The 12,868-nt window shown below is 44.5% G+C and overlaps 1 protein-coding gene across 6 annotated transcripts in view; it reads left to right on the top strand.

The window, feature by feature from the left end:
* The window catches only part of Dscam3 (Down syndrome cell adhesion molecule 3), a 182,023-nt gene that overhangs the window by 89,712 nt on the left and 79,443 nt on the right, over positions 1-12,868 (top strand). For all 6 annotated transcript variants that reach the window (XR_013086227.1, XM_076818097.1, XM_076818096.1 and 3 more), the window contains exon 3: positions 895-984. Coding sequence is in view for 5 of the 6 variants with exons in the window: in XM_076818097.1 (XP_076674212.1) it covers positions 951-984 (34 nt within the window). In the remaining variant the exon portion in view is untranslated. The remainder of the gene's footprint in view (positions 1-894; positions 985-12,868) is intronic.

Genomic DNA, 12,868 nt, shown 5'->3' with positions numbered 1-12,868 from the left:
CGACCAGCCGTAAAGGCGATAAATTTCTAAACTCCCGGAAAATTTAGCATAATTCCCCGTTACGCCGTTATTAAACTTTACTTTTAGCCAGTTCGCGTGGCAATCATTTAACAGAGCGCCCCATTTAGCCAGAAATTTTACTGCCGCGCTGGATACTCTATTGCTCCAACAGTCGTTACACGGCGACCCCTGCGCACACGCTGAATCGTGCTAATTGATTAATGGCCGACAGATGTAGAGGCACCGTGCTAATTCGGCCCCCCTCTGATTCTCGGCCCACGTGCACCACCCCTATTCGCCTGTTAACACTACCCCCGTAAAATCTGTTAAACGCGCCTCCCCTAATATGCGTTACGCTCCCTGGGCCGTACCCTCGAATTTATCGAATAAACGGGCGAGCACCAGTTACTCGATCACGGTGGAACGCTTGCTCGCTCTTGAAACAGCGATATCTCTTAGTGGTCATTAACGCAGCGATCCTGCTGTACGATTTTCGCGTTGTTAAACAATGCTGCACGAGTCTCGTGCTGTTGAACAATGCTGCACGATTCTCGGGCTGTTGAACAATGCTGCACTGGTGTCACAGTTTCAGGGGGAATTTATTTAATTCACCAACTGGAGAACCTATTTCTAGCGGTTCCGATGAAACGGTTGAATGGCTTATCAAAATTGGGAAGCACTGTAAGAGACGCTGAATGGAGGGTACTGTACATTAATTTAATTAATTGGTCCTATTAATCGGATATATAGCTTACTGATGTCATTGTTTGCGGTTATTTTGCTTTATTGGGTGGATGCAGTTGTGTTTCATTGCGATGTCTTGTTATTGAAGGTCTGTTTATTTGTGGGGTATTGCTAGAGCGGGATTTCTAACCAGTTTGATTTCTGTTGCAGAACTGTTTCGAGAATGCGCTGAATTGATCACGTTTCGACGAATTTTGGCTTTGGGAATGGATTCGACCGTGCTGCTGTTACTTCTGACTGGTGAGTCTTGGCATTTCTAAAAGTACTACTTGCACTGTGGAAATATGGTCCAAGGAGCATTGCGAAAAGACGCTTTTCTATCAACTAGAAACTTTCTCCCAAGCATTACATTTCTGTGAGACTATAAATTTTATACACTGATAGCCTATTTGCAAATAATCGAAACGCGTTCACGCGATATACTGTGGTGGTCGCGAGGAATTTAAAAACCATATTTCTACACGTCTGCATAACCAAGTTAATTACCCTTACGTGCCACGTTAGTGGGACTAATCTATTTTACAACCCTCCTAAATCTATGAGGCATAAATTTTAAGACGTCACACTAAACTTTCGTTCACCCCCCCCACAATCCACTGTTCCACTTGAAAGATCAATTGAACGCATCAGCAGCGTGCGCCTTGCCCGATAATCGTAAAATCATAAAGCGATGCTCGCCTCGGCGCCCGTGCAGGCAATCAAGGGAACCTTTAGATCCCTGGAACCACCCCAGCCCGAGAAAATTCGACGTCCCGACAGTAAAACGAATTCTTCGCCCCACGGTGGGAATCGAAGGAGCAGGTGAAACGAGGGAGGGGAACGGTGGACGATTGCCAACGACAATAGAGAATTGGCAGCAATCGAGGTGTGACTAGTGTCCAGGACACCCTTATTCCCGTTTCTGGGCGCATCCCCGTGTCAGCCGGGTCCCCTGCCCTGCGCTTCACCTCGATAATAGCCAGCACGTCGGGGAAGAAAAGGGTTGGTGTGTCCCCGGGGACGTGTACAGGGGTTGGACTGTGTATAGATTAATGGGGTGATAAGGCTGTTATTATATGGGGGGCTCCTTAAGACAATGGGCCCTGCAATCTGCGATCTTTTTCCAAGCTTTCACTCGAGGAGCAATTTGGATTTCGTTTCGCGTCGAGCACGAAAGGCGGTGATAACATCGATGATGTAACAGTAGCCTTGTCGTGAGCGCTGTTTATAAGCGTGCTCATTGGTTTATTGAAATACTTAGAAGCAGGGGGAGATAGGAATTGTTCTTTGGGTCAATGTTGCTTCGAGCTTATTTTGACGCGCCAAAGGCTACATCTTTGTCGTGTTTGATTATGAAAATAGTAGGGAATGAGAGGTACACTACCGCGCGAAGTAATCTGCAAAATGGAAGCTTTAGAGTTCAGAATCTAACTTTAACTTCCGACCAGAAGACGTACCTTTCAGATAATAAGCTTCCTCCGCAAGGGAAAATGCAGGCTAAATAAAAAAGAAAGAACAACCCTCGAAATCTCGACGCGACCATTCACCGTGAAATCGATAAGAATTCGTGACGACGAGGCGACCAAGTTCGTCAAGGTCGCCAGGACGAGGAAGACGTTCGAGGAAGACTGAAGTTTGATTTGGCAGAGATCGAGCTCCTCTACGTCCCGATGCCTCCAGTTCTTCTATCGCTGGAACGCTCTCCGGCTCGCACCTCGCACAAAGCCAGACACAGGGGAGAAAAAAGGAGAAGCGTCTCGTACACGTCCGTCCTGCAGCGGCTATCTAGTACGTGTAGGGCCTACGGTCGATGGCGAGAAAGAGGAACAGGGGAAATAGAACAGGAGAAAGGGAGGATACGAAGGTGGTCGGAGGAGATGGAGCTGCCTGAACAGCGGACGAAAGGGGGCGGGGGTGGGCGAGGAAAAAAGAGGAAGAAGTACGTTTGGTTTGGCAGCGGGCGGTGGGCGTCGAACTCGGGACATCGCGCGCGGATGACGAGTAATCGATCACGAGCACTGTGCCAACACTCTGCCACCGAACAGCTCACAGTGATTCTCATTTTCTGGTTTATCGATGCTGCCGCAGCTGATCCTGAAATTCGACGAAACGACCCGCGCGGAGGGATACGAACCAGCCCCCTGAATGGGGTGGAGACAACGATGACTTTGAGGGGTTGGATGATGGTTGAAGATCGAGTAACTGTGCTCTGAGATTTTTTTAAATTCCCCAAGCGCAAGTTGCACAACCCCAAAGTATAGACTCTGTTGGTGATTCATCTTGGAAAATTAGACACCCCTCGACGAAGTCTTCGCCCCGGAGCAAATCACTGAAAGCGTCGGAACCGATGGTTCCAGCGGCCCTCTCAGAAAGAGAAACCTTAACGCTCCCCAGGCAATCGGGCCGAAATCGGCGGAGTGCAACATCCCCGACAGACACCACCGTCAACAGGGACGTAAAGTACATTGACATGTACGTAGACGTGGCTGCGTATTGGCCCTGCTAGGGCTGCTAGACGGTTCTATTGATTTCTGATTGAAGCAATCGGTGGATGCCAACGACCATATCGGACAGCCTTTTTAAGCGTTCGTACAAAGTTTCCTGGGGAACGGCGCGGGTGGGAAATTATCCATTACGGGGAGAGGGGGACGGGGGAGATAACCCGCGTCGAAATATTGACGAGTAAACGACAGAAAAGGGATGGTCGTAGTAAGGGGGACGGGAGTCGGTCGATCCTCGATTCAAGCACCCCTCAACGTCCGGGAGGGGGGACGAAGAATTTCGCCAAGTACTTCTTCAAATATTTAAGCAGACTTGGCGGGAACGATGAGTTGCCTTTATCGTTAATTCCGATGAACGGGGAGGGAAGTCAGCGAATCATCCGCGTAGAAAACGCTGACGGACGAGCTGCTCGCTAATTATGCCGGTGTACAAGCCAACGGGATTTCGAACCGACCAATTTTTCAGCTTTCGTTCATAGAGAGGTTCGATCCATGGAATCTGTCGGCCAATTATCGCGACGCGCAGCTTCCGTAGAGATTTCGACGATGAAACCGTTCAATCGCGGCCCCCGCGCCCCCCTTTCGGGTTCAGAGTTCTTTCTGTATCGTCTGTGCAATTTTATCGTTACGATTTTCTTCGTTTCCTTCATTTAAAGTCTCTTGAATTTTATGTGCATTTTTCTCGGTATAATTTTAAGGAGGGTGGACTTTAATTCATAAAAATTGAAAGAAACTTAAGTGGTGCGAGAAGGGCCTAGAGGGTTTTTATTTGGTATTCCGTTTTTGTAGCTGGGAATATTTATTTCTTCGCCGGTAATGATTATTTTCGTTTATGAATGGGGATAGGTATCGATTAGATTCAATTGGTACCTACCACGGTACTTGCTCTATGCCAACTAAAATGAAGCTCGTAGAACTTTCCCGGATTAACAACTTTGTAACGAGCTCGATGGAGTATCAATTAATCTCCCGCGGTTAATTAACGGGCCATTGAGCTGAACTACCGTGATATACTAATAATCAAGCACCACTCGCAGCGAAATCTTCCTCGCCTTTTCAGGGAGCTATATTGTTTTCGCACTTTAGCTCCCTCCTTTTACACGAGCAGCTATTCAAACGAATTCTAAACAAGAATTACATTCTGGGGCGATGAAAAAACCATTTACGTAAAGTGTATCACTGTTTATTTTTCCTGTGAACGTTGCCTGAAAGGTGAACAAGCTTTTCATAGCTCCAACCAGCTTTGTTTCGGCCCATTTATTTTCTGCTCGTAAATTAAAGCTCCTATCCTACCTCATTTTGAGCAAACAATCATTAACTAAATATTCTATAGAGTGTACATAATGTTCCATTAGCTTCTTTACTCAGTAGCTTTTTTTCAAATTTCACGTGGAAGGGAGAGTGGGTGTTTTGAAAATATTATAAAAATGATTGATAAACATATACAAGCTATTCTGCAAATTTTTATTCATCATTCACAGGGGTCTAAAATCGTGTAAGACTCAAAAGTTACGCGAAATGCAGAAGTGGAAAGTTCGTCTGACTATTAGCTGACCGTTTCCACTTACGTTCTGCTTCTGTCTTTGAGTACTCATTACTACTTCACTCCACCGTAGTTTCCATTATACTAACACTATTATCAATAGAACATAACAAATTTGTCATGTCTACAGGCATCCCTATCTACTTCACACCACATTTAAGGTGAATGTCCTAATTTCTGCTCATTTAAGAGGTTACTCGTCGGAAAGAAGGTGTAAAAAATTTGTTTTTGATAAAAAATTCCAGAGTAATTGATTAATTCTTTAATAATAAATCAACCAGTCGAAAATTATTTAAGAAAGATATTTCAAGATGTTTAACTACTAGTAATTAGTAATTAAATATAATGCTTTAAATGTCCGTATTTCTGCTCACATAATATGTTGCCTTTTCAGGTTAAAATAAGTTATATCTTTTATGGAGATGTTTCATAACACAACAGTAAGCATAAAATAATGATAAACAAAAAATAAAATGCCTTCGAATAGAAATAGAGGTTACAGCATATATTGAATTGTGATGTTATATTGCTAAAATTTTGTGATTCACTTGGCCCTTAACCTAATCACCTGTTTTCTACTTAAAATAATAAAAAATAGTACACAATCTACCTCCAGAGCACAATACGGTATCTGTTTTTGTTAATAAATAAGAACTTTTACTGCCAAAACTATTTTCTGCCCAATTATCGAATACCAATAGTGACCCTGTTCCTTACCACAACTAGCTAAAGTACGGTCGAAAAATCATGTGTCTCTCATTTTAAAAGTTTTTCGCTGCTTATGCTGCACTTTGATTAGCTCCAAGCTCGTGCAACACTCGCGTAGATGTTCAAATAATTTAGAATTATTTTATTGTAACTACAGTACAAACGTGACGCTTATAATAATAAGGAAAACACGAAATGAGCAGAAATGGGGACATGAGCAGAAATTGGGACATTCACCTTATGCATATTTAATCCTATCTCCAGAATTTGCACTCTACTCTCGTATTTGCATAGGTACACATTCCCCCATCGCACATTCTTACATACTCGAGACCTGCATTCCACGCAAACGCCCTTATATTCATAGTCACCCACACTTGTTCGCGCAGATAATTCAATCGCGTCATTTCCTCCTTTTTTATCTGCTCCCTTCCCTAAATACTGCCACCAAAGCTCCGTTAATAACTCCTCAAGTAAACCCAGCGTGCCTCTCGATCACGTAACACACTTTTCGCCCGCCGAGTTCACCCAAACACCGTCAACTGCGAACAAGCAATTTAAAAGCGTTCTACGGAGTACGAAGGAGCGCAGGAAGTTCGATCCAGGCGAGCGTCGAGCATCGAAAGTTCCTGTCGCGAAGTTGAGGGCTCCGGCGCACAGCTGAGAGCCACGTGCAACGGGAATATACCCGTGTCCGTAATGCTTTCGCGAAAAATACAGACACCGAGCCGCCCACCCCCTGTCCCAGTCCCCCTGGCCATCCCCGTATCGATTTCTGGCCGATGGAGTATCGCGATACTCGCTCTCTCCAACGTCTGCCCGTTGCAACCAGCCACCCCCTCGGCCGATCGCCATTCTTTGTGACTCCGGGACTGCCACCCACCTACTCGTACCTCTTTTTTCCCACACCCCCTCCGCAGCCCCTCAGCCTCTCCGCTACACCTACACGCGTGTCCCAGCGTCACAGGTTCCGCGTACCGTGAACGGACATTAAGCGAAGGTACGTGTCCACTCGAAAATGGACGATCCACCCCATCCCCTTGCCGGGTCTATCTCGAGTTCGCGTCCTGTGCCTCGTAGGGGATGACGAACGGGTGTTCCTGAATATTCCCTTGGAGAGAAGCTTCTCTGCGCCGAACTTTGGTTATTTATTACGAATTTTGACGGCGGAAATAATAAGTGATTGAGCGATGGGGTCGTTTGAATACGCTTTTTTTTTACAATTCTGAGCAAGTTTGATGATCTGTGTAATATAATAGGTGGTTGTTTATGTGGCCGTACTTCGTGTTTTTTTTTTGTTTTTTTTTAATTTGTAGGGGAGCAGCTTTCTTCCAAGTATTTTGACTTTGAATTTCAAATGTTAGTAAGTCTGTCTGTGAATAGTGGACGACCTACTTCCAAGAATTCGTCGCACTAGCAGAAATTATAAATGTGCGTGGTATGATATATTTCAGTTCCCATTGATTCTCTCCTCCTCGTTTACGTTTCGCGAAAGAATACGGTTTTAATGAGGCGCGACACCAGGGACAACGACCACGAACCGTCTCTTTCGACTGCCTCCGTTTTAATCGTCATTTTATTGTTGCATTTCATTGGGGCGTCTGGAAACCGTCGATTCATCGTCAGCAGTATTTGCATGGTTAAAAGGGGAATATAAATTTCGACTTTCTATTGAATATAGAAGATTCGAGTCACCCTTGTTCCCTACATCGTTACTTCTTCATTGTCCCCGCCCTCCCACTTCCTCCCTAGAAAAGCTTGCAATCCAGCATTCAAACTAAAAGCTACAAAATCTTTTATTTGAAACTTATAGTAGAACACTACTGTCGGTAACAATTATTCTATTAGGAATCAAACTTTCGACGTGACATCGTCGATAATCCCACAGGGGAGCATGTCCAGATCTCTTTCCCAGTCTCGCAAGATTAAATACCCCTAGATCCGAAATTACGCGAAATCCATTCAATTTCCACTGAAATGGTTTTCTTAGGCCACGTCTCAGACGTAGCCCACTTATCCCAACGATTTCGCGACATCGCAGACGCTGAGTTACCGGTTCCGTGAGGATAATCCGAATCGACTAATCGACGGGTCCTCGACCGAAAATGATAATGGGATTACACGCGGTGGCTTCGACGCGGATTGGCCCGTGTTACCAGATACCACGTTATCTCGTAAACTAAACGGTTCGATCTGGGAACACGGTCACGTTTCGGCGGTTCAGAATGGGGCGAGGTCGAGTCAACTTATGGCAACGTAAGCATTGTCTGCGAATGAAGTCGCTACGGCTCAGCCTCGCTCTCCGTACACCCCTTTCGCCCTCCTTTTTCCATCCGCCCCCAACTCCGCGAAAGAATACCAGCGTCAGGAAATTGCCCCCTCGTTTTCACGCCCGTCGAAAATCGACGCGGACAGACAAATTGAGCGCGACCCTCGAATCGATCGGGATAGTGCGACTTTTTCAAGGATTATGTGATATAGCTAGATGTAACCTTGCGTGGTGTATTGTAAGGGGCGGAAGTGCTTGGAAAATTTAATGGAGGTTATTTCGATCGATGAAATTTCCCGTAGTTAGTAGGTAACTTATTTTGAAACACCCAGTGAGTTTGAAGAATCTGTGGTGTTTTAAGTATGAGGTTTCAAGAAGAAGAATTTTAGGTGCCATATTCGCAATGCTTCTTTACACTAAAGTACTCGTAACTTTAACCAGCTTCCCAGATGATCTGGGTAGCTTTACAGAGAAGTATGCTGAACGTGTGTACATGCGAGAATTTATCAAAGACAGATATATATTGAAAGAAATAGTGCAAGTAGTATGAGATAGCATTGAACAGACTTCACCCTGAAACCAGTGGTTCAAGCAAACGATGACTGATCCCAAGGCCTCCAATCGTTTCTCCGAATATAAAATCTATCAATACTACTTGCTTCGAAGTCGCAGCTTAGAAATATCCCTGCAGCATTTTCGTTAATTTTAATTTAAACTCCCCAATGACAGACACTGCTAATGGACCTGCATTACAAATATAACCACACTCTGTGCTCCCACGTCCACATCAATCACTCTTTCGACAGACTCATATCGAAATTTCAACGAAGGAATATACATTTGTCCCTCAAATACATTGACGAAAATCGCTATTTTCGGCGGTGTCGCGGCCGATTTTCGTCCGGGCACGACGATGACGAAAGCGTATCGACGCGTCGGTGGGACGCGTCGTATTTCGAGCCGTCGATTTTGTCAAAATCGATGCCATACGTGCTGGTATTACGGTACTCGCTGGACATTTCCACAGCGTTGCGTGACCGCAGAGGGCGTTTTGCCAGAGGCGGTAAAATGCGCGCTTAATATTTACTCTGTACCGCAAAGCGGAACGCATCGCTGGCAGGTATCGCAAATTTCATTAACAATATCGCCGATCAAACAGCTCTCGTCGATAGAACGGTGGCCCCCGCGCTCGTTTCCATCATTTGCCATAAATTTAACACCTAGTTTCCAGCAATCCACACTGCTCAAGCAGTGTTGCAGAAATGTTTGCAGCAACGTGTACGCCGCAATTTACATTTGTCTTGAAGAACACTTATACCTGCTTTTCACCTCCAAGTTTTAATGGAAAATGATGAATTAGAGGAAATACGAATTCTCTTATTAAACGATCAAGTTGAAGCAAAGTGTTCACGTGGTAGTGAAATATATTCTCTTAATATTCACATGGAATTTCAAGAAAAACCGACAAGTGAATAAGAATCGAAAGTTTCATAATTTCATCGGTGGTTGCTTCGACCACTGCTCGGAATATATCCTATATAAATAAAGATTAACATCTCGTTTTACCTTTATAATCTACTAAACCCTAAATAATAACATACATTCCCGAGGTTTAGTTCTCACAGACTTGTAATCGGTAAACTAAAGAAACGAAAACAGGTAACATAGGTATACTTCAATCCTGCTACTAATTACGTAAGGTAGGCAAACAATTAGATAATTAGTAGTATTGGTAATACGAACAGTTTCAGTGATACAAATACAGGCATGTTTCAGACAAAAACAAGTTATAATTTCGACCACAATCGCCTCCACCGTTCCTCGGAGATTTCCAACGCTCATTTAGATCCATTCCATTTTAGCGAACACTCGGAGTAGGGAAGCTGCCGAAGCCGACCTAGAACCAGAGCAATCTCGAATCCGCCATTTTCCCGGGCTGTAATATCGGCCCGATTACAAGGTTGTGTCGCTCGCGGCGCCCAAACCCGATTTGTTGTGTCAAGCTGACAGCAGGGACGAGAACTTTAACATGCAATAACGAGGCGTACGCGTCGACACGGCGTCGCGACGCGCTTAACGCCGTTTGCCGGCCCGTGATGGATTAGACGCGAAAACGACATATGACGGATACGAAATGGAAATCTGATTCGTAACGTACACCAGTCAGTGCGCCGCGGCGTGTTTCCGAAACGAGCCTCGGCATTCGAATGCTGCCCACCATTCCTCGAATTCTACCATACGAACTCGCGCGTCCAAGGAATGCTGCTCTGGACTCGGTGAAATGTTCCATCATTTCGTCGACGCGAAACGTAAATTCCTGCATTATGCAATGGACAATATTTTTTTTAACCCACTCTCCCCCACGCCTTAAATCTTCTAAATTTATAATAAAGAAAAACTGTCTATAGAGATGAAATATCAATCGCTGCGAGAAAGAGTCGCGTTTCTAAGTGATATAACGCGAAACAAACAAGCCGTTCAAGACTTTTATGGTATTCCTAATTGTAAAAGAGAATTCCAGGTGGTTCTGCTGTAGTATTGCGTCTAGACCTATGCCTCCGTCTCGCTTGACTTTACTTTGCCCCTCTTCGAGGGATGCGACGTGACACCGCGAAAAGAAAAGGGGGCGTGGCACGTGTATATATTTTTTCCCAGATAATCCCAGGAAAATCCATTCCTTCGCACGGAAACGAAATGGAAATCCGACGAAACTCGATCTATCGTTTTTCCAGGCGCCACGAAGCGCGCGCGCGGTTGGGACCCGGCTCAATTCGGCGAACGAAAAAAAAAAGAGCCAGGAGATCGAGAAGGAACGAAGTGGACATAATAGCGCGAGATCAAAATCGGATTCACCGCGGTGTCGCGCGACGCGTGAAATTAGTTTTCCTCGTGTTGTCCCCGTAATGGAATAAATATTAATCGATCCGTGGGGCGATGGAAAGGGGCGGAAGTGCAAGCTATTTGCTTGTTAATCAATACAGCGACATCGCGCTGCCTGTTTTATCGGGCGATTATTATTTCGAACAGACTGTTGGCGCTTTCTTTCTTTAGGTAGGACAGTGAAAGTGTCGAAGGCTAATTATTCGCGTAAACATGCTTTAAAATCGCGGGGTAGAACGTCCGTCATAATTTTTTAAGTAATTGGGGAAGTAGCGAGCCAAAAAACGATCGAGGTTGCACTTTTTAAAGGTGAAATGACACGAGCCTGCAGCGTCGGTCTTCGCTCGGTTTCGAAACAATTTTCAACCGATTCCAGAGTTCTACAGCGAAAGGAAACACCCCTGCTTCACAGGTTATTCCGTAGAATTAGCTGCAATTTCGACGTCTCTATTAAATCGGATTTAATCGAGGATCCACCGGCTCTCTTCCCTTTGTCCCTGCAAATGAAATATTCCCTTTAGGGAGTGACGGAACCCCGTTCGAAAAAAATGCAAATTAAAGTACAATTCGCCGCTCGTCCCGCGCGATTTTCACCCGGGACAACCATTACGTATATATATATTCATGAAGCAGAAGCATGAGATATTTCAAAAATTCTGAGAGTCTATTCCCAGTTCGTCGAGTTCCCAGCAACAGATAGTAAGCTACGGGGCGAGGAGTAACGTGAAACCTGCGGATTCATGAAAATCTACTCGAAATTAGAAAGTTTACTTCACCTTTACATCCCTTACCATCATTCGCAATTTCACATTACTTGCCGCAAACTACGAAGACCATCTTCTTAACAAACACGCTTCTATCTTCGCCATCTAAATTCAGATTAAAGCACAATTCACACATTAAATCGTATTTTCGCGAAGCAATATCCATCACGTGTTCGTCCCCAATCCATCATTATTATCGTATCGCCTCGGGGTATCGACGCTTACACATTCACACATCGATACGAACGTTCGTGCTCGAACATGGTCCCCATTAACTACACGCTATTTCGTATATTTCTCAAGTAATCAGCGATACCCTTCGCATTGTACTAAATAATCACTTGCCTCGTTCCGTGGCTATTCTCCAGGCGATATTCGTATTAAAAACAGAAGAACGCCCACCGCGGTTGTCCCGAGGATTTCGCAAAATCCCAATTGCCGAAAGCCGAAATTCTCCCGACGTTTCCGTGACGTATCCAATAGCCAGATTCAATTATCCCCAGCCACGGGTTATCTACATAATAATCGAGGGTGATCCGATTAAATCGGTAAATCGTGTCAGCCACGTCGTGTATCTATTCCGAACGATAATCCTCGGTTGTTGGACGTGAAACTCTATCGTCGCGCCCTTCGCGAAAGGGAGGGACCGTCTCCACCCCAGCAGACTCGCCGAAAAGATTTAGGGGAGACCGGGGCTAAAAGTTCCGGGGGTAAGTTGTTCCGACGGCTCTATCTTCTAAATAAAAAGAGCGTTGTACTTTAAATTATTTTTTCCGTGTGAGTTGATCACGCCACTCTGTCGCCCACTTTAATAGCGTCCGCGACAGCGAATTGTGTGGTTGTAAGCAAGGACCTATTAGTCGCGTACCAGATAAGTAAAAATTTGTCTATCATTACTTTTTGGTCTATTTCAATTATTTAACGTCGATATTATAGATTGAATCGTTCTTATGGATCAAATGACATTTAAGAACATGGTGTAATAGTGTTTATCGTTTGAATACATGTATAAGCAGAATAGTCTTTGAAATTGCTACATTTGTCGGTAGGGGCTAGTTGTTACCGTGACTTGGGGCACGTTGTACTGTAAAAACTTGCCCCGCCGCAAATAGGTCTGTGAAGATAGCACCCCCAAATTCGATTTTTTAAAAAAACTCAACGGCATTCGTTTGTTCATCGTATGCCCATGTTTGCTCATAAAAAAATTTCGTTTGCCCACCCTTCAAAAAAAAATTATGGCAAAAAAAAATTTGCATCAGCACCCCCATGAAAACATTTTAATGATTTGTCGGTGGGAAATGATTGTCCTTCGTTTGCCCACGTTTGCCCATAAAAAATTTTTTTTTGCCCACCCTCCAAAAAAAGTTATGAACAAAATAAAAAATTTGTCTTCATCACCCATCATGAATGCATTTCAATTTTTTAAAAGAAGGATACGAATATACCCGACCTGGCCACGTTTGCCCACTCTCAGATTTCA

This window comes from Andrena cerasifolii, chromosome 8 (genome assembly GCF_050908995.1).
Source record: "Andrena cerasifolii isolate SP2316 chromosome 8, iyAndCera1_principal, whole genome shotgun sequence".
NCBI lineage: Eukaryota > Metazoa > Arthropoda > Insecta > Hymenoptera > Andrenidae > Andrena > Andrena cerasifolii.
The sequence above is the reverse complement of the archived record's forward strand: the minus strand, read 5'-3'. Positions and strand labels throughout refer to the sequence as shown.